At 38.0% G+C, this 22,367-nt stretch overlaps 1 protein-coding gene across 5 annotated transcripts in view; it reads right to left on the reverse strand.

The window, feature by feature from the left end:
• The window catches only part of ZFYVE28 (zinc finger FYVE-type containing 28), a 164,033-nt gene that overhangs the window by 48,634 nt on the left and 93,032 nt on the right, over window positions 1-22,367 (reverse strand). For all 5 annotated transcript variants that reach the window (XM_063336735.1, XM_063336734.1, XM_063336733.1 and 2 more), the window contains exons 3-7: window positions 18,395-18,532; window positions 15,319-15,521; window positions 13,508-13,597; window positions 11,397-11,486; window positions 5,631-5,732 (exon numbers count right to left, since the gene is read on the reverse strand). In XM_063336735.1, the coding sequence (XP_063192805.1) occupies window positions 5,631-5,732; window positions 11,397-11,486; window positions 13,508-13,597; window positions 15,319-15,521; window positions 18,395-18,532 (623 nt within the window). The remainder of the gene's footprint in view (window positions 1-5,630; window positions 5,733-11,396; window positions 11,487-13,507; window positions 13,598-15,318; window positions 15,522-18,394; window positions 18,533-22,367) is intronic.

The following is a 22,367-nucleotide window of genomic DNA, read 5'->3' on the forward strand; positions in this document are numbered from 1 at the left end:
GGGAGCTACACTTCTGTGTGATGTTAAGAATCAGGCAGGCCTAAAAGCAAACATTTAGTATTTACTAAACTATGTTTTCCTAGAGATATGCAGCCTCCCCAGTGTTATCAAGTGTGCTCAGTACTGTAGTTTAGGACCACAAGCACCTAGAAACAAAGTGTTATTTAAGGCTGTTATGTTTTAGTACTTTAAAACAAATCCATAGACACAGCAGCATGTAATTTTAGGTCTGAATTTGATTTACACTATACTTCTCAATTAGAAACCAAATACAAAAGTATCCTCTATCAAGAACTGCTGTCAATATTTTCAAAGACCAGCAAGTATATTTTAGCATTAATGAATGGATAGGAAAAGCAAGACCTTCTGCTTAAACAGAGGCTTGGAGTCTATTATTCCTTATGTGTTTAGAAATCATTGGCTAGCAGGTGATACAGAGCTGGCATCATCATAAAAATTCAATGAAATCAGCTGACTCATATCTTCTTAAGTGAGTCTTCCATGCTGCCTTGCAAGAGTTGCTCTACGTAATCAGTTGGATTATACGTAGTAGTCCACCAGCCCTGTTATTTCAGTAGAGAAATAATCCTGCTTTAAATTCAAAGGAAACATGCTCATTTCCCTAATTCAAACACTAGAAAATCTGCTATTAACAAATACAGCTTGTTGTAAAAGATTTGGACCATTATCTTCACTTCTCTGCATAAAACCCCTGGACTCACTAGGCTGTTTTAAATGCAAGTTTCATTGCAAGGTGACAAATCAACAGTTATCTTTTTGATACACTGTATATTAGATTATACAGGATTCACTACAAACGTTAGGAACGTGGCATGTTTTAAAATGCCTATGGAGATATTGAGAATAAAATTAATGTCAACCAGTATAGGGAAAGAAATGTTAAATCTCACTACTGAAAGTTCAAAACTAAACATCAGGCATCATTATTAAACCATAAGGTTTAATTAAGCTGTAGCTACTTCCACGGTTCATTTCCTTTCTGTTGAAGCATCTGTAACTTGTCATTGGATCCACACAAGTGCTGTGCGCTTATAAAAAAGAAATTTCTCCCTCTGCTTTGAGTATTCAGAAGCTGCAGGTAAAGAGAGCTTCTGCAATGCACCCTGACAGCAGCAGTGCGCCTCCTTCCCACAGAAGCTTTAGAAAACACTGAATTTAATAAAGGCGCATATTGAGGTTGCACCTGCTTTTACTCTTTTTGGTATAGCATCACAGGACGGCAATCTAGCCTTGAAAATACGAGCAACATTTTTTTTCCAGTGGCCACAGCCAGTGGCAGAAAAACAAGGCAAGTTCTTAAGATGTACTCTGCCTGTTACAAGCCGTAGTAGAAATTTACTCTGCCTATTGTAAAACCGATAAATGTGTTTTACTCTACTGCCAAATCCAGGGTGCAGAAATTACGTCTTTAAAGATCTGAGGCCAGATGTCCATTCAAAGACAAATTCAGCTGAATAGAGGACAGGGCCACAAAACCCCAGGTGCACTGATCTCACACATTCTTCAAGCTTCCTCCATTAACTTTCCTCCTAATCTGACTAGAATTTTAAACTGTCTGTTTTCAGAGAACAGCATCGTTGTTATTGCCAGTCTGTGCTTCAGCTCATGCTCTGAACAGAGCAAACAGCTGTCTTTACAGAGCTGCCACCATAAGAACATGATGCAGGTACAGGAATGCAATTTGCATCCTCCTGTTTCTGCAGTGCCGAGCTGAGTTCAGCACATCAAAGTACACAGATCTGCTCTGATACATCAACACTGAGAAACCAACACTGATATATAACAAATATCACTTGTACTCCTTTACTGTAGAAGTTTTAAATCAACTCAAAGTTTTAAATACAGCCATCTTGGGAAAATTAACCAGTTTTTCCCCCAGTCACTGTGCACACTTTAAAAGCATACAAGTTTGACAAGCTCCCTCCCAGTCTTTTACATATTGACAACAGGTATACTGCTTTTGATTTCTAGTCATTGATACAGAAAGGTTTCATGGTAGTTAAAATGCTATGATGCTCTGATTCTGCATCACTTCATCTGCAACCTGCTTGATTCTGCACCACCAAAACCCACAGGGGCCCTGCCATCAACTGTAATGGTCCAGAAACAAGCATCAGGCAATTAGAGGGCTCTGAAAAAAGGGCAGAACTAGGGAGTACTGCAAAATCCCAGGTTTGCTAACCTCTAAAAATCTCTGTATGGCAGCCTCAAATGTGTACATAGTATAGGTAATATTTTATCACGAGACTGTTCAGTGTCACAGGCATCCAAATTAAATATCTATGCCTATAGCAGGATGATATGCTTTGTATACTTAACCAGGCAGATTGCAATAGTTTGGCAGAAATGGTTCAAATGTCTTAGTTTAAAAGGAACAGAGATAACACTACTACATAATTATGCATTAGTAGACGTATAAAATATCAATGCTGATGTTTTGTACCTAAAATAAAAAACAACAAGCACCTTGCTTAGGTATTAATTAAAACATTCAAAGTCATCATTTGCTGCTCAACCTTACCAAACCTAAAGAAGAACCCTTACTGCTTTCGCTCAGAAAGTCTCCACAATCTCTATTGCTTTCAAAGTTGCCAGCCACCAATAGGAAACCAAAAATTTTCCTAGTCGATAGATATTTTTCTCTGCTAGTTCCGATTTAATTACGTGGATCCACATAAATACAGTGCTTATCATTGCCTTTACCAGGAGAGATGTTTTAGGATAATACAGCAGAAAAGTTACCTGTAATCCTACAAAATAATCCACTGTATATTTGTTGTTATTCCACGAATTAAAATATTCAGTTGGCTAAAAAGTTGTAGAACTTTATGGAGAAATTTACTGGGATATGATCATATTCTGCAGTAAGATGCTGTTCTATATTCTTACAACAGGCCACAACTGCAATACAAGATGTAACTGTTTTAACAGAAGACTACTTGAATCTATTTTCATCCCTTAACTATTGCTGATGGAGACTGGAGAAAGACTCCCTGAAAAAATGCTTCCTTTTTGCTGCGGACAAGTTCAAATATCTCGTTCCATTTTCCCCTACAGCTTTTTGTGAACATTCTCATCGAGTAGGATTTGTAGCCTGCTGAGTTAAAAAAATAAAATCTGTGATAACAAAAAAAAATTAAAATCTAGACAGCTTAGGTACTTTTAGAACTAATTTAGTTATACTACATGAACTGGACACTTATTTGTACCTCGTTGTTTTCATTCAATGTATTTTTCATTCAAGAATATTACTAATGGATCTTTTTGAGCGCAGTTCTTGCAAACATTCAAGTCCCTTGACATTCTTTCAGAGACTGCCAGAGAAAATTTCACATTACATCTTAACTTACTTACATTTTTGCTCTGATAGATGCTATCTCACTAGAACATTTTGCAAACCTTGCCTGCTAGACAACTGAAATCACATTTCTTAATGTTCACTTGAAAGAATAAATATGTCTTAAAGTATATCAGAACTTTTTCCAAAAATGAATCTGAGTCTTTTCTTTTTTTGAAGCTTGCATTGAAAGTCATAGTTATTGAACAAACAAGCGTTTCACTACTGTGTTTTCAACCCAAGCATCAAGTTCAGAGTAAAAGAAAATTAAACGGACTAAGCAATAAACTGACTTCACAAAACAGAAAATGAAAATCAATGAAATGTAAGGAGCAAGCAGAAAGTACAGATTATGAGAAGTATATTAGCTTTTAAGTATTAGTATATTAGCTTTTAAATATTCTATTGGCTTTAGTCAGCCAGTGGAATGCTGGTGAAAAAGCCATATATTAACGAATAAGATATTTTAACTTTAACTTCATGGACCTTTTCAGCTTCAGTATCATTAAAGTTTTTTTCCCCTCTAGCTTAAGTTTTGCTCCTCAATTCACATCCTCCTCCTTTACTCAGTGTTTTATAAAACCATAATCACTCAAAAAGACCCCCAAACATGTTGATTTGTCAATTTTAATTCTGAGATTTCAATATGAATTTCATTAACGTACCTAAAAATAAAACTGTATCACTTCTGGACAGAAATACTAGGAAATCTTCAAGGGACACAAAAGGATGTGGTCTGGATATTCATAAAAGCTAGCTTCAGAAATAGGCTCCTCTCTGAAACATCCCTCACATTTTCCCTCAGGACATGCTTCACTTCTAATGGATGAGGGGAGATTAATTTGGATGAACTTATCTACGTGAAAACTATTCTTACATTAAACTGTCATCACGACATACAGGGAGGGCAATAAACAGGTGAAAATTAAACTCAGGAAAGAAAAACTTCTGCCAAATTATCTCTAGAGATTTCTAGGAACACAATTTGTAGTTGGTATATAAATGTGTATTCTAAGAAAATAACGGGGCTTACAGATTAGAAAACTTTTTTTTTTTTTAACATCCAGATAAAATACCTTAAGGGTGAATATAAAAACCATAAGTAATCTTGATATAAAGATCCTTTAAAGATACAGCTTGATTTCTCCAAAGCAACAGATCAATCTTCAAAAGACCTCAACCATAAGAAAAATATATTTTAATGCCCTTTATACACAAGTTGAGACAAAGCCCACATTTCCAATGGTTACCAAGACTGAAGCACTGTGAAAAAAGGAATATATAAAATGATCCATCCTGTAAAAACAGATCGACAATATGAAAAACTGATAGTCATTTATATTAGATTAAGAAAAATCTCAGTATTGCATCATAACATATGGAGAAAATGTAATAAGCCTAGTTAAACAGAAACATTGATGCTAATTAGAAACAGGATCTCCCCAAAATAACCTCAACTTTAGTATTTCAAGCCTCGTCCTATTTCAAGCCTCATCCAACCATAAGGAAAATCTGAAATGTAACAAAATGATATTAGAAAAAAAAGAAACTACCACAAAGAGATGAAAAGTTCTGAAAGCTCCCATGAAATTAAAAACTACATCTAGTTATTTCATGAGTATATCAGGTAGATGAGAGGAAAACGCAGTTTATGTTTAACACAGTGTCCTGGTTTCATCTGGGATAGAGTTTTTCTTCTTCCTAGTAGCTTCTGTGTTTTGGATTTAGTATGAGAATAATGTTGATAACACAGATTGTTTTAGTTGTTGCTAAGTAATGCTTATATTAAGTCAAGGATTTTTTTGTCTTCCCATAGAAGCTGAGAGAGAGCATTGACAGGACAAGCTGGCCAAAGGGATATTCCATACCATAGACATCATGCTCAGTATATAAATGGGGGTTGGCTGGGTGCAGGGATCTGCGATCACTGCTCAGCTGGGAAATCGATCATCAGGTGGTGAGAGTAACTTGTGTTGTATCACTTCATTTTGTATATTCTTTTACCATTATTATTATTTTCTCCTCTGTTACTGTTATATTAAACTGTCTTTATCTCAGCTTGTTTGGTTTTTTTCCCTCCCTCTTCTCCCCATCCCACTGGCAGGGGAGAGGGTGGGGGAGTGAGTGAATGACTGCATGGTCCTAATTGTTGGCTGGGGTTAAACCACGACACACAGCAAACAGAACACACAAATGCCTAGAAAAGTGGGTTTTTTTAGGCCTCCGATTTTCACTTCAGAAGAGAAGCAGTTACGACCATTGTATTACTTGCCTTATTTTTCTTAGCAAAGTGTGAAAAGGTCTGAAGAGTTCAGACATATCTTCTGGTTTATGGTCCAAGTTTAACGGTCCCTCGGAGTAGACAACAAGGCCACTGTAATTCACACACAGGCATGAACACACACAAAAATGAAAATTACATTACATAGAGCAACTACTAAGGAGTCAGAAAAGCAACTGCACATAAACATTACAGTTACACTCAAGTTACATATTGTTGTCATATTTTTGTCTTACCCACCCACAGTTAGAATTAAATGCTATTTAAAGGAACAGGAAGAAGATCCCCTCCATCCAACCCCATCTTCCCCCCCAGCCCACGCATGGGAGAAGCGGCAATAGAAGCATAAGGGGAAGAACATACATTTATTTCATTGCTGCAGCTGACCCATTAAAAAAAACCCTATCAAGTAAGTTGGGGAAAGTCCACTGATTTGGGAGACATTGTAAATCGCTTTTTCTTTACAGTCTAAATAATTTCTAGGTGAGATAGTTGACTCTTGAGATGCTATTTTTCCACCTCTAAGATAAGTACAACCTCGTATTAACATGTAGTAAAAAAGAGAATGCATTTGCTACATCACACAAAATATCACATAGTTTGATAACGCCATGTTTCTAAATCAACTCAGCACTTGTAGAAATTTCCCTGGAAAGAGGTTAGTTCATGGTCCTGAAAGCCTCCGTGTACATCACTGTAGATACCTCGATAGTTCCTCCTGACCAAATCACTACTGCCCTAACCTGTCTGTGTGTCAGGGATTAAATTCACTTTCTTCACCGTATCTTCTGCATCATAGCGCACTGTATCTGAGAGTGGATTCCACCCACACCAGGCATCACTCTGCTTAAAACTGTTTAAACCTCTACCCACTGCAAAAACAACGTATGTTTCTCTAAGGCAAATGGATCACAGATTCTCACACTTCAGATTTTTTTTGAGGGTTTATTTTTCCCAGGCCATTTTCCCCTTCCTGCCTGTACAGTCAGTGCTCAGTTACCTGAGGTATTTCAAAGGTATGTTCCTTTTCTTACACTCAAATTACATGTTGCTTCAGAGAGCTTTCTAGCTACTCTGCATCCAAATCATCCAGAGTAATGGGGACCCTTGGCTGACAAGACTGTTGATGTCTTTTGCTCACTGGCTGTTTGCTAGCAAGCACTCTGCCTGACCACCAAAGGCCCTCTGAGACACAGCAGAAAAGCTGATGTCACAAGTTATACAAAACTCCCTAAAGTATCATAGAAAAAAAAAAAAGGGGGGGGACCACTTACCCTCTGTTTACCATCTGGGAAATACCGCTACTTTTCTTCTGTTTATAAACCCAGAATCTGGCTCACGCCCTGGTAGCAGGATAGTCCTGTGGTCTCCCATCAGGCTGGAAGATGGCTTATTGGGTTTGCATGGCAAGGTTTTGGTAGCAGGGGGGCAACAGGGGTGGCTTCTGTGAGAAGCTGCTAGAAACTTTCCCTATGTCCAATGAAAGATCATGGACAGGATCATCTTGAGTGAGCTCTCGCAGCAAGTGCAGGGCAGCCAAGGGATAAGGGCCAGCCAGCACGGGTTTAGGAAAGGGAGGTCCTGCTTAACCAACTTGATCTCTTTCTATGACTATGTGACCCGCCTTCTGGATGTGGGGAAGGCTGTGGACATTGTCTGTCTGGACTTTGGTAAGGCCTTTGACACCGTCCCCCACAGCATTCTCCTGGAGAAGCTGGCGAATCATGGCATAAACAAGTGTACTCTTCGCTGGATTAAAAACTGGCTGGATGGCCGTGCCCAGAGAGTTGTGATTAATGGGGTGAAATCCTCTTGGCAGCCAGTCACCAGCAGTGTCCCGTCCCTCAGGGCTCAGTTTTGGGGCCAGTTTTGTTTAATATCTTTATCAATGATCTGGATGAGGGGATTGAGTGCACCCTCAGTAAGTTTGCAGATGACACCAAACTAGGTGGGAGTGTTGATCTGCTTGAGGGTAGGAAGGCTCTACAGAGGGACCTGGACAGGCTGGATCGATGGGCCAAGGCCAACTGTATGAGATTTAATAAGGCCAAGTGCCGGATCCTGCATTTCAGTCACAACAACCCCGGCCAACGCTACAGGCTTGGGGAAGAGTGGCTGGAAAGCTGCCCAGCAGAAAAGGACCTGGGGGTGCTGGTGGACGGCCAGCTTAACATGAGCCAGCAGTGTGCCCAGGTGGTCAAGAAGGCCAGCAGCATTCTGGCTTGTATCAGGAATAGCATGGCCAGCAGGAGCAGGGAAGTGATCGTGCCTCTGTACTCGGCACTGGTGAGGCCTCACCTCGAGTACTGTGTTCAGTTCTGGGCTCCTCTGTACAAGAGGGACATTGAAGTGCTGGAGCGTGTCCAGAGGAGAGCTACCAGGCTGGTGAGGGGTCTGGAGACCAGGTCATATGAGGAGAGGCTGAGGGAGCTGGGCATGTTTAGCTTGGAGAAGAGGAGGCTGAGGGGAGACCTCATTGCCCTCTGCAACTACCTGAAAGGAGGTTGGAGAGAGGTGGGTGTTGGCCCTTTCTCCCAAGTAAATAATGACAGGACCAGAGGAAATGGTCTGAAGTTGCGGCAGGGGAGATTTAGATTAGATATTAGGAAGAATTGCTTTACTGAAAGAGTGGTCAGGCACTGGAACAGCCTGCCCAGGGACGTGGTTGAGTCACCATCCCTAGAGGTATTTAAGAAACATCTAGATGTGGCACTTCAGGGCATGCTCTAGTGGCAGAGATTGTAGGGGTTTGGGGTTTTTTGCGTGTGTATGGTTGGACTCCATGATCTCAAAGGTCCTTTCCAACCATGAAGATTCTATGATTCTATAGCAACCAACTCCAAGATGGACCCGCCACTGGCCAAGGTCAATCCCATCAGCGACAGTGGTAGTGCCTCTGGGATAACATATTTGAAGAAGGGGAAAAAAACCAAATTGTGCAATTGCAGACAGAGACAAGAGTGAGAGTATGTGAGAGAAACAACTCTGCAGACATCAAGGTCAATGAAGAAGGGGGTAAGGAGGTGCTCCAGGCACCAGAGCAGAGATTCCCCTGCAGCCCATGGTGAAGACCATGGCGAGGCAGGCTGTCACCCTGCAGCCCATGGAGGTTAATCGTGGACCAGATATCCACCTGCAGCCTGTGGAAGACCCCACACCAGAGCAGGTGGATGCCCGAAGGAGGCTGTGACCCCATGGGGAGCCCATGCTGGAGCAGGGTCTTAGCAGGACCTCTGAACCTGTGGAGAGGCACCCACATTGGAGCAGGTTTGCTGGCAGGACTTGCGACCCCATGGCGGGGACACACTCAGGAGCAGTTCATGAAGAACTGTAGCCCATGGGAAGGACTCAATGTTGGAGAAGTTCATGGAGGACTCTCTCCTGTGGGCGGGACCCCACACTGGAGCAGGGGACGAGTATGAGGAAGAAGGAATGGCAGAGACAATGTCTGATGAACTGACCACAACCCCCATTCCCCATCCACCTGCACTGCTCAGGGGGAGAAGACAGAAAATCAGGGAGTAAAGTTAAGCCTAAGAAGAAGGGAGTGGTTGGGGAGAAGGTGTTTTTGAGACTGGGGTTTATTTCTCATTATTCTACTCTGATTTGATTGGTAATAAATTAATCTCTTTTCCCCAAGTCAAGCCTGTTTTTCCCATGACTTAATTGGTGAATGATCTCCCCCTGTCCTTATCTCAACCTGTGACCTTTTTGTTGTATTTTTTTCCTCTCCCCTGTCCAGTTGAGGAGGGGAACGATAAGCAGTTTTGGTGGACACCTGGCATGCAGCCAGGGTCAACCCACCACAGATGGCCATGAGAAAGTTCAGAAGTGTCAAGGTAACAGAGGGTCCAAGAAATCTGACTACTACACTTGATCGACATTATTTTGGGGACTAGGGTTTTGAAGGTAGGAACAGGGAAAGGGGAGAAGAGAGAGAAGTTGCTTCTTTTACAAGTCACTTTTTTTTTTTTGGGTGGCTTAAGACAAATTATCCTGTTACCAAGGATACACGGTTTTTTTTACCCACCAAAGCTTTCTGGGCTTCAACAAGCAGGCTGCCATGAAGCGAAGTAGTTCTTGCTGACTCATGTCCTATGTTCTGCCTAAACAAATGTTACTTCTTTGCTGAGTGGAACCTCGAGACTGTTCTCGCCAAACTTCTAACTGATGCAAAATCACCATTGCTTTGGCTTTCAGGCATAGTGGGCTAGAGTGCTACAAAAACCCCAATTATGAAGTGGCCTCTGTATATGAATGACCTTTGAAAGTTCTGATCAAAGCTTGAATACAGTTGTAACATGCAAAGAACTGAGAATTGGAAGAGTGGCTTAATATTTCCTACTAGGTTCAAAGTTAACACCTGTTAACATACAAGGCAACATACGTTGTATAAAGTGTACAGTAAACTGATGTCTAAAAAGAAACATTAGATAAAAATGAGACTGGAAAGTACTCCTTAAAGCTTTCCTATTAGAGGACTGAGGGCATACAGTACTTCTCTCCTTGCCCCAGATTCATCCTTCTCATTAAGACACAAAGCAAGAGCATGACAACTTTGCGTTGCATCTGTCTTGCATTTAAGGCTTCTCCTTTCATAGTCCAAATAAAAGGCTTGCATTTCTTCCAGACAACACTATATCTGGATGGTGTAGTTTTTCCTGTAAAATTTCACATGGCAGTGATTTATTTTCAAATCACTGGATACTTCAGAGCAGTTAAACTTTTTTCTCTTCTGCCTCTGTCCTTTTTAATTTGGGATTGATGTGATGTAATTTCCAGAGAGCCCTTGGTTTTCCAGTTAGTCATGATGTATTCTTCTTCATTGTGTCTTCCAGCAGTTTCAAACTGAGTTCTCACATTCCTGTTGTCTTTTGATAATCAGATTATTACTGTTATTATTTTTAGAATGACAGTTACAGACAATATCCCATTTAACAGGAACAATGGGCCACAGAGATTTCCTGAGGAGAAGCGCTTTACACTCAGGATTTGAGGTTTCTTATTTCCCCTCAATTATACTATTTACATTAGCTAACTTTAAAACATGCACGATGCTAAAATATTAAAAATATGATGGCTTTACTCCAGAGAAACTGCTGTCTTATTAAATCATGAAGACTCATTAGGAAAAACACATCTGATTTGTTCAATATTGCAAACACTGCGTGAAGCAAAAACACTGTTTTAATTTAGTTGCCTTGAGTAGTCAATGCAGGGCACGAACCTACACATAAGTTATACATGTTAATACTTTCCTTGAAAAAGATTTAAGCCTAATTCAGTCTATCATGACAATTCCTTTTGAGTCTAGCCTCATTAAGGAAAATACATAATTCCTATTTAAAATTTTTGGTTTTCATGACTTGTATCCTTAGGTCATTATTTTTAAGTGACACAAAATACGTGCTTTCAAGAAACATTTCTGACAACACGACATTCCATAGACTGATGTTCCTAATTTTTTTATTTCTTTCCGGAAGATGACTGATCAATTATTCTAGGCTCCTTCCTTCTATATTTAGAGTTCTACCTTCTCTCTGCCTTTATTTTTTTCTCCCTGTTGATATTCTACATGAAACTGATAATGTTTTAAAACAAAAGACAAAACAAAATCCTCTTTTTTTGATTTTTTAAAAAGAAAGTACAAGCAAACTCAGGTGAAAGAAAATATGCCAAAATTCTGAACAAAGTTTTTGAAATCTTGAATAAATCTTTCAATAAGCCAGAGTGGAAAATAGTTAAAAAATTACTTACCATACAATGGCTAATCTTGGAATTGTAAACATTAAAGCTGGCTCATAGTCATCTATCATATCTTGAGTGAGGTATCCAAGCCTTAAGGCTCTAAGCAGAAGAATAAAATTATTTATTAAGATATCAAACTCTTGAAGAATGCATTTCAATAGGAAAAAAATTGAAAAAATTGTTATAAGCCAAACCAAACTGATAGTATTTAACTCATTAACTGTTTTTGTACAATCTAAAACATTGTGTATATAACTGACTGCTGTAGTCTCTGCTTTAAAAAAAAATAACATGAGGAAAAAAATATCTTTAAACACTTAAAGCTTTTATAGCCATCCAAAGCCAAAATAATTTTTATGCCATTTTCCCTTTTTATTTACTGTTGCATGCTAAGCTTCAATTTGCTACTGAAAAACCACTGGTGCTTAGAGTTTACCAACTAAAAGAAACATTTTAAAAGTAATAGGGAAAAGTATCTGGTTTCATTTTCAAATAAAACTTGCTATAATCATCAAGGTCAACCCCCTCTAAACTAACAGACCAACTGAAAAAAAAAACCAAGACAGTTCTACACAGCAACAATTATTGAAGTCTAAGGATTTAATAATTGAGGGACACTTCATTGTCCTCCGATACCATTTCAAATATCTTAAGCCCCTTTTAGATTAAACCCCAATTTGTTTAGGCTTGTCAATTAGGCTATGTTTTCTAGGTTTCTTTACAATTTCTTAATATCCTCGTAAGGTTCATAACGTCCTGAAATTTCTTCTCTGATTTGTCTGTATCAGTGCGTAAGATTAAAATAAGACTCAAAACTGCACGCTAGTGCACACTAGACTCAAAACTGCTGAGATCTGATTGTTCCCAAAAAGAATGGAAATAAAAAACTTCTTTTATTCCTTGTCACTCCCTGTCTTGCCAAAACTGCTGTTGGTGGACAGCAAAACGATCACAAAGCAGGCACTGCTTTGTACTAATGATAGATTGACTTATCAGTGCATGGCCCATTCTCACTCCCTGGTTTCTTCCTACAGTCCACTGCCAGATTATCCAAAGTTGCAAATGAGAAACCTTCTTTTTCCTGTTATTGGACAAATATGTGTATATATAGTTGCTCTCTAACTGATAGGAAGTAATTCCTCCTACTTGTTGTGACCATTTTGAGTTGTAATCCTGTCTTTTAAAATGCCTGAAACACCTCTGATCTTGGTGTCATTGTGGCAGTGTGCTCTGTGCTCCTTCATTCCATAATGAAAGTTGTCATGGTTTGGGCTGGACTAGCCACTGCAACGAACAACAGATGGCTCTCTGACCTCTCTCCCTTCAGACCACACCAGACCCAGGGTCCTACTTCACAAGTTCTCCAAATACGACAGGAAACCCAATGCTTATTTCAAGTGCATTTCACAGTCAATTGGTCTCTCATAATTCCACCCAGGCTACAGTTCACTAGTTTCCTTTTGAGAACAGTGTTGCACTGCTGAAAACCTCACTAAAGCTGGGTATTTCACATGCTGTTCCCCACCTGCTAGGCTAGTTACTCTGTCACAGGGGAAAAAGATGTTCAACAGTACATTCCAAACAAATTAATGTTTTTATTATCACTTCAGACTCCTAAAAGAATTTACGAATTGCAGGATTGTTTGGGGCTTTTTAACATCATCTCTTCATACATATAAAGTCATGCTCCAGCCGTTTAAGATTTCAAAGAGCCTTTACAAGTTCTTTATGGTAATCACTAGAGGTTCACAGATGATCTGAACCATCTCCCAAGTATTCTTCCATGAAATACCATTAAGTCTTGATGCCTTAAACAGATTTAGCTTATTTAAATGCTTAGTTTTCATTTTCATATCTATAACTAGGCATACCAACAATATTGGTTTTGTTGGTTTATTAACTTTTGTGGATTTTTTTGTCTAGAAAACAAAAGAGCATAGGCTTGTGCATAGCAAGCATGCTTAAAGCTTTTTAACTTTGTACTTGGATACTTATTAGAAAAGCAAAATACCTGGTGTTTTATGATGCTTCTTAAAGACTGCAGTTAAAGTATTTCTACAAAAGCTCAGACTGAAAGTAAACACAGAAATTAAAATTTTGTACTTAATTGAAATGCTTACCTCTCCACAGTTTCACAGAAAAGTACGATTACCTCTTGCTGTACATAATATTCTTTTGGAGACTTCACAGGTACCATGGCCGACACATAACTACAAAGATTATAAAATAATGTATTACTATTTCACATGCTTCAACAAATCAGATTATAATTAAAAACAAACCTAGGAAAAATAATCTTAGAAACCTAACCTTGCCTGTACCATTTTGTATTTATTTTGACAGCACTTACTATGAAAATTGTACAGTGTAAGAATTTGTAAGAAATGCAGCCGATTCACCTATTGCAGATTGAGGCAGTGGAACTCAGTAGTAATTTAGAAATACAATTACACACATTTAGCAGTCAGAACTCCATACTGTGTGGCACAGGGAGATAGGTCCTAGAAGGATCTTTATTGCCACATCTTGAAGATAGAATAGTTTACTCGGCATTTGCTTAAGAAAAAAAAAACCAACTAAAAGGCACATTTTCTCTAGGAACATTTTACCTGAACTTATATTAGTAAAATTCAGTTACCCAGCAAAGACAATTTAGGAGACCTAAAAGTTTGTCTTGTTTCTGTAAGGAATTACATGCAAAAGCACAAATTCACAAGGTAAGAAACATCGGTAAAAGTAAGCAGTTTTCCATCACTCTATTATTTAATCATTCATTTGTAGACTACAGGTGACACATGAGAGGAAAAAGTTGTTCGCAAAACAATAGCAAAGAAAAATGTTGTGTGTAGAGAGTTGGTACAGACAGGCCAGAAACTGTGCACAGGCACTGGCCACAGTTCAGTTACTGATTGTCATCGGTGTCTGCACTCAAAGCCACACTTAAAAACATGTTTTTAAGCCAATATTTTCAATTAAAATGTTTTTCAATGTAAGAGGTTTTTTAAATCAGAAAAATTGCCTGAGTGAAATAATACAAAAAAATATGAAGGAAGGGCGAACGGTAATGGGAGAAAAGACAGTGTACAGATTATTGCCAAGAAAAATTTAAAACACTGCTCAATTTTAAGAAACCTGTTCTGCTGAAAGTAGAAATGGCTTTATTATATTAGATCCGTAGAAAATCTTGTCCAATATCCTGTAACTATCTGTAACTACGCTTACCACCACAAATATCTAATAGACATCAGGAACCTGGCTTTAATTCTGAAGCACAATGCAAGACTTGGTCAACACGACCTCTGATGCAATAAGCAGTTACTTTTTGCACCCCAAAAGCAGTTATTTTTATTTTAAACGTCCAAGCCATTTTTTAATCACAAGTTTTTAAATCAGTGAGTTCCTGCAGTTAATTATGGCCTGTGTAAAAGCACTTCCTTCATCAGATCTCAATTTGCCTTCTTAAATTCACTGGGTGCATCTTGCTTTTATCTATGAGCACAAGAGAACAAAACGTCATAATCTCTAGACTATTTTTATCTTTTTTTTTAATGTCTCTTATTTGTTGCCTTTCCTCCAACAAAGAAAACATTAAGGGAAGAGATTTACAGCTTCCTTTTGTGTCTTGAAAAACCTCCCTCAAATGCCATATACCAGTATGCAAATCGAAGATTATAGTTTAGTTGAAGAGAGCAAATGTTGATTGCTAAAACGCTCTTTAATTTTCTTTTCGTTATTGCTACACTGGAAGGGAAAAAAAATCTAACAATACAACAAATTACTGAAGGATTCAAATACCATGATAAAAAAATTACATACTTTTTCAAGAAAAAGAAAACAGAACAAAACAGCCAACTTCCAAAAATGAACAAGTGACACAATAGCTGTAGTAGCCAAGCCAATGCTCACAACACATTTACTTCGGATCTTTTACCTTAATTCAAATTCAGCAAAAAGGACATCAAAATGCTTGAGTGAATCTTTCATTTTTTCTGTGTAGAGGTTCAAATCCCTTAAGGCCTGGTCACGAATGATATTTCTAACTTCCTCTAGGCTTCGGGTCAGATCCTTGGCCAATGGCCTCATAGCCATACTCTCAATTTCACGATTCATAATAATTGAACCAGCAGCCAAACACTATGAAATAGATTAACAGAAAATATTTTAACAAAATTACTTTTATGTTTAAAAAAGCACAAGATGTGATATTTAATGCCTTGAAGAAGAGCAGTACTTAACCCCAGTTTGCTGCAAATTATTAAGCAAGTGAAAGATTTAAATCTGATATGCCGAGTCATAAGCCTTCACATAAAAGGTCAGGGAGCAGCTCAGTCAGGGAGTCACGAGAACGGGGGGAGGTTCAAGTGCAAGAACCACAGAGCTAACAGAAGAACTTAAAGCTCTTCTCCTAGTAGTTAGGCAATAAATATTGGTAGGATATATACTCTATTTATGCAAGGATTTTTTGCATAAAAGGGATGTGAATCTAGCTAAAGTATAATCAATGAACTGTTTTGATTCAGACTGGACTGCTCAATTTTTTAAAATAATTCTATTCTGTACAAAAAGAAGAGAAACTCTGCAACTGTGATGCCTTTTGCAGCAAAACTGGTCACACCGGCTGGCTGGATCAGGGATCCACCTAGACCAGTATCCTGCCTCCCACAGAAGCCGTGAGTATATTTTATAGGAAAGAACATAAAAGCCAGGTAACAGAGTGATTCTTCCCTTTCAGTTTCTGGAAAGCAGCTATTTAAGATTCTCCTTGCCCCAAGAGTTATACATGGACTCCCTCTGACCAACTCAAAGACATTAAAAGTAGATTTTTACTGTAACACAATAATAAAACTTTTAGAAAATCTCGCTACTAAAAACAAGCTATTTAATAATCTCTGCTGCTCCCTTTATGGATATGTACAGAAGAAAACAAGCACTGATATAAATCACAGTTGTGGTATCAATGGAAATATTTTTATTAACTGAAAATATACAAGGTTGTTCAAGTCTCAAGATTCTCTTTTTTTTTTTTTTAGTCTCCATTTGCAGCTCTGTGTCAATCCCCTCTCCCCTGCACTCCCCTGGATAGGAGGCATTTCTGCAGCTCTGTACAGGGGACCTGCAATCCCAAGCCCCGCTCGGCAGCCTGATGCACTGATTCATGTTTAAGGGCATTCAGAGAAGATCATGTTCTCACCCCTTTTCTGCCAAAGGAGTATTTGTGGGAAAGTATGGGTAGGGAAAGTCCTACCCGTTGATAGGTACCGTTAGCCTGATAACTCAGAGCAATTGCACTGACAAAGACACGTAAGTGTATATTCATAACAGTCCATACAGTCTTCCTTACCACATGAATTTACAGGAGGACAGTGCGTACAGTAGTATAAGTTGGCATGACTTCATCACTGCATATGTTACTTTCTCTGAAACCAACAGGTCTCTTCAGCCTGTTGGTTTGGTTTGGAGACAGTGAAAATTTGATTTAGAGACAGTGAAAGTTTGATTTGGAGAGAGTAAAAACATCAGCTTATGTAACATCAACAGTGAATAAAGGGCAACATTCTTTTTGTTCTAGAAGATACTGTCTCTGTCCGTAATTCCCTCAAGCATTTTCCACAATGCAAGAGAAGTTGTTACTCCATTTCTCTTGTTTGTTTGTTGCTGTAATCCTTGTTTTTTAGTCCCTTAGGGTAAGAAAGGGTAATGGGATTCACAGGGATTCACTATGGATGGTTACAGAAAGAATTACCCCATCTCCTCCCACCTAACTACCAAGGAAGCAACATTAAATCCAACATGTCAGACTCCCAGCATTCTAAAACAGAGCATGGCATCACCTGGACAACAGCAGTGAAGGTCACACGATAATAAGAAAGGTTGCTGCTGTTTTTGCTGAGGACAGGATTATCAAATTCATTTTGTAAATTCTACATGGGACTTGCCTGACTCAATGGAGCCTACAATTAAAAACTGTGAAAGACAGTTTTAGAAACAGAACACATGGAGGCATATTGGACCGAACAAGATAGAAACTACTGATGGAGAGCAATGCAATTTAAAAGGACAGGAGGAACTCATAGAGAAAAGAATGGATAATAACAGGAGCCAAAGGATTGCTTCAAATCAAGGAGAGGCAAAGCTGAAAACAACACTACAATATGCTCTTGTGTGGTAGGATGTCTAGACTACTCCCCCCCTCCAACACTCCACAAATCCATGGTGCTTAGTCACCTTCAGGCCAGCAGACATGAAGACACTAAGTTTTAACATTAAAGATGCCACAATGATTCATCAGTACTAATGAATAAGCATCTTACATATCACATCATTTTTTCCTGACACTTCAGGCTTCCCTTGGTTAAAATAATTAAAGTTTATTCACTAGGAAAATCCCTTGTTCTACAGATTGCTGCAGAAGCAAGTCTTTGAGATAAACCAGGTAGGAGAAAAGTGGATTACAGTGTTTTGCACAGAAACCATTGTATTTTTAGCACACTCATGAAACAAGTGAATTACGTGCAACAAGTGCCAGCTCAAAGTTATGTATGTTTAACATGAGCTATAGCATAATATAGCCATTAAAATAAAGTGACAGCATGCACTTATATTTGCTGGAGATAAACTTTTCTCCTGATAAAATTCCTTTATGTATCTTTATTTGTTTCTATGATTTTCAAAGCATGGGATGCAAGATAGCCCACCAAAATAAAAAAAAAATCAAAAAATTAATATTAATCAGATGCTAATTCACAAAAGAATAGTTTTCAAGAGGTGGTCATAATGACAGCAGACAATTACAAAAATAAACTGGTATGCTGTTAGCCCAACCAATACCAAAACCATAGTTAAATCCTTCCACAGAGCATCTGGAGCAAGTTTTCAAAGACGTTTACTTTGCTCTGTAATTATATGTACCATTTTCAGAAAAGTCTCAAGATGTACTTTACACTTCTGGCTTTATGCCAGAGAAAACTGCCCATTAACCCCAAGTAACAAAAATATGAGGGACTTACTTCTGCTCCAAACCAAAGCTGTCCTGCAAGGTTGTCATGGCGTATTTCCTCTGGAAACTTAACACAAAAGTCTCGGTTGGCCCGCTCGTGTGGAATGCATTCATCCATGATTTGATTTATGATGTTCAAAACATTATCCTGAAGCAAAATATAGGATAACATATATACTGTTCCCACAGAAATACCGCAATGTTTTTTCTAACTTTTCACAGAATTTATTAGTGAGCCAGCAGCTAATTAAGTAAAATAGAAACACAGTATTTAACTCTTATGGTCATCATACACACAGAGAAAAAGAGAATATTGCGTAGAACGAAGAGTGGCAAACTTCACTTTTTCTAGTTTTCCTAGAGACTGTTTCTCAGATTCACTGCACTGACTACTTTAGTGGGACTTCTGATGAGGAGGCATGATTCAAAGAGCTCGTTACCTCCAGCTATTTAACTGTAAAATAACAGTAAACTAGAAGTACAAGTAAACTAGATTTCTCTCATTTCCTCTCACCAGCTCCCAAGCGCAGATATGCACTTCATTCTTTCCCAAGAGAACACCTGACAGAGTACCCTGGAGGTATTAAAAATTGTTAGAAATTGAGTTTTATTGGGACCATTGGGGCTGAATAGACTTGAACTCATCCTGGAAATCTAAAGCAGGTATTTTCCGCACTTGAGTGCTAAGTGGGCAAGGGCTGGCACACCTGCCTGCCATCTCACTCCCTTGGCCATCCAGGAGGATAAGGGAACACAGCACAAGTTACAGTGTCTTAATAACCACTCTGATCTATGACTACACCAGGACAAAGATCAAAGACCTGTAACCAGCTTCTTGATATGCAGTAAATAATCTGTATTCATTTATTTGAAAAGAAAATTTTCACATACCCTGCTGGGAACTGCATGGAATTTGATTAACATAATAAAGGTGGATTCAGAGCATGAAAAAGGCTGAGTGCTTTCATTAAAGATGTTTTGTCTATTTCATGCTTCTTCCACTATTTACAGAATTCATGTTCTATTTAAAATATTTTTCAATCAAAAACAAATCTGTGTATAGAACTGTTTAACAGACAGAATTGCTTTGAGTCTACACTTTACTGTTTTATTTTCCTCTGCATTTAAAAAATAATAGGAGAGAGGAATTTTGAAGAAACCTGGCCCCTCTAGTACATTCCCCACTGAGAAAGACAAAACATACTTTAGGTACAAAAAAAGATTCACATTTTCTGTAATTTCAGTGCAGACTACTGTAACTGCTGTTGCCACATTAATGCCGTAATCACAGTTATCTTCATCCAAAATAAAAAAAAATAGAGCATTGGCAATATTTATTACACATTGGTATGAGGAACTTTATGTTTTAACAATTAAAGCATTTTTACATAGATGTATTTTTTGCAAGTCTGTCATGACGTAACACATTTCATTTCATAATTGTTGAAATGTGAAAGTTGTTCATGAAAACAACTTTCACAGGTTGTTAAAAACACCCCATACATTTAAAACACACTGGCACATACAATATTCAACCATCTTTTCTAGAACAAAAATCTGAAAACCAAATGCTCTGTAGGTCCTTCGTGACATCACACCACAGACTGTGGCCAGCAGGTATGAGAAGAGACAAGAAAACAAAGCTAGATTCACCAACATCTAAAATACTTGATTTTAGAGATGCACCCCTCGGTCTGCTGGGTATAACATACTGCCAAGATTAGTGGGGCACTGGAATCCTTAGGAATTCAAAGAGATACCCACTGAAAAAATTGAGGGGAAAAACCAACCTCACAATTATCCCTAGTTTAACCATAGGGGGAAACTTAAGTACAAATCCTGGAAGAAGACACAAAGAGCAAAGATGCCCGCGCTCTGTCTTGGCACCACCATCCTGAACCACTCGCTGCCTCAACCTCCCCTCTCCAGGATAAAATGGAGACAAGTCAAGGAATCATATGCAAATCGATATGATGCTTTAGGGTGAGCAAAAGCAGACTAATAGCAAGTTTCCTATTTTCCTTCCTTCCATTTCTTAATTCCTGGTATTGAGTATACTTCTCTCATCATTATTTAGCTAGACCTAGCTGGGGAACCAAAATATTTTGAACGTAGGTCCCATACAGAAATCAACTCCTAGACTACTTAGTTCCTACACAAAGTTACAGAGCAAAGAATGAAATTAAGGATTAAAGCATTTAAATTGTAGAAGGACACGAATCACTCGCGATGTATTTTAGATCAGTTATTACTGATCTATTTTGAGATCAGGTCCTTTGCCTGTAGCTCCCACTTTACTACCAGAGCAATACAGGTTGGTGCATTAGGATGAAAAAGACAGATTCCTGTTTTCAGGGAATTAATAAAAGGTTTTAATTAAAAAAAAAAAAGATCTTTTTGTATTGGAGAGATACAGTGCTAAAAAGTAATCCTACTAGGTAAATTTTACAAAAGCCACAGGAAATACAAAGAAATATTAAGACAGGGAACTCTGAGAAGAATTATATTTGAATCTGATATCAGATTTTAAATAATCCAATACCATTTTATTTTAAGACATGATATTCCAATTAATTTTACTTGCCAAACTTGAATATGGAAAAACGTAATTTTCAATCTTACTTTTTTTTTTTAAAAAGCTACCCAGAATAGGATGAGGCCCATATTGAAATGCTTTCCTCCCTATTTTTTTTTTTTACTTTAATATATTATTTCCAAATGCAAACTTTTTTCTTTACAGCAGCTACAAGACAGATTTAATTTCCCTTTTATAATCACTTACATATATACTCAAAATTCCTGATATATCAAAGAACATTTTATGCAAACAGAGAAAAGTAGTAGGACTCATAGCTGGCCAAACCACTGTTATGAATTTTTCTTATGTTTTTCTAACTATTATATCTGTAAAAAAATACTAAGATTCTGCCTAAATCATCTCAGGAGATAATTATTATTATAAGCATCATGAAATTCTGTACCTTAAATCAAATATTGCAACTGAAGGTAACAGTATATAATATAACTAAACTTTTTACAAAGCAAATACCATACTAATTTTTCAGTATATATTTGTTTGCCACCTAAACGACATTTAGTATTCTTCCTCATGTCTTCAGTGTTTCTTTAATCTCTATATGCTTCTGCTCCAGAGCACCCAAGGTCTACCAACACATCTCCATGTATGCCAAACTTACTGAGTCAGTTTAAAAAAGTTATTTGTAATTTGTGCAGTACTAGCAAGTTAAGGCATAGGTAATTAGAATTTTAACATACACTTCCCAATGGAGATAAATCATGATAGCTCAATCTCTGTAGCAGTTGGTTGTAAAGAGTTACCTGGCTTCACATAGGCAGCTTAAAAGTGAAAAAGCCAATTAAAAAGATGAGCAACTTTTCCTGCACACTCTGTTGGTGATACTGGAAGGTTAAGGAAAGAATAGTTGACGGCACTTTGCCATTTAGTGTATAAATGCTGAAAGAATTCTACAAGTTGAATTGTTTTTGCTGTTTTAAGAAGATGTGCAATTTCCCAAATTCTCTGATTTTCTACAGGGTTTACTACAGGGTCTACTACAGACAAAAAAAACACAATTCTCCATCACTTTCGCTCCCCTCTTCCATTCCTCCTTCTTATGACACCCAGAGCAGAGTAACCTAAAGAAGAAATCTGGAATACTTGCTCCCATAATGATTTCAAATCTCAGCTGCTTTGAAACTGGAAGGATGCCAGCCAATTTAGACAGACTATCCAATCCATTGTAAGCAAATTAGTCTTTTCTTTAAAAGAGCTTCAAGAAACATTCAATTTAGTTAATTACAGTATTCTGCTTTGTAAGCTAAGAACAAATGGGTTCAGATACATGGTAGCATTGAGGTTTTGCTCTAATTTAAGCAACAGAAATCAATTAGTTGGAATTGAAATGGTAAATCTTTCTCTTGATCCATCTTTCTATATAAAAGCCTCTGGATTTTAATGTATC

Source organism: Chroicocephalus ridibundus, chromosome 5 (assembly GCF_963924245.1).
Source record: "Chroicocephalus ridibundus chromosome 5, bChrRid1.1, whole genome shotgun sequence".
Lineage (NCBI taxonomy): Eukaryota > Metazoa > Chordata > Aves > Charadriiformes > Laridae > Chroicocephalus > Chroicocephalus ridibundus.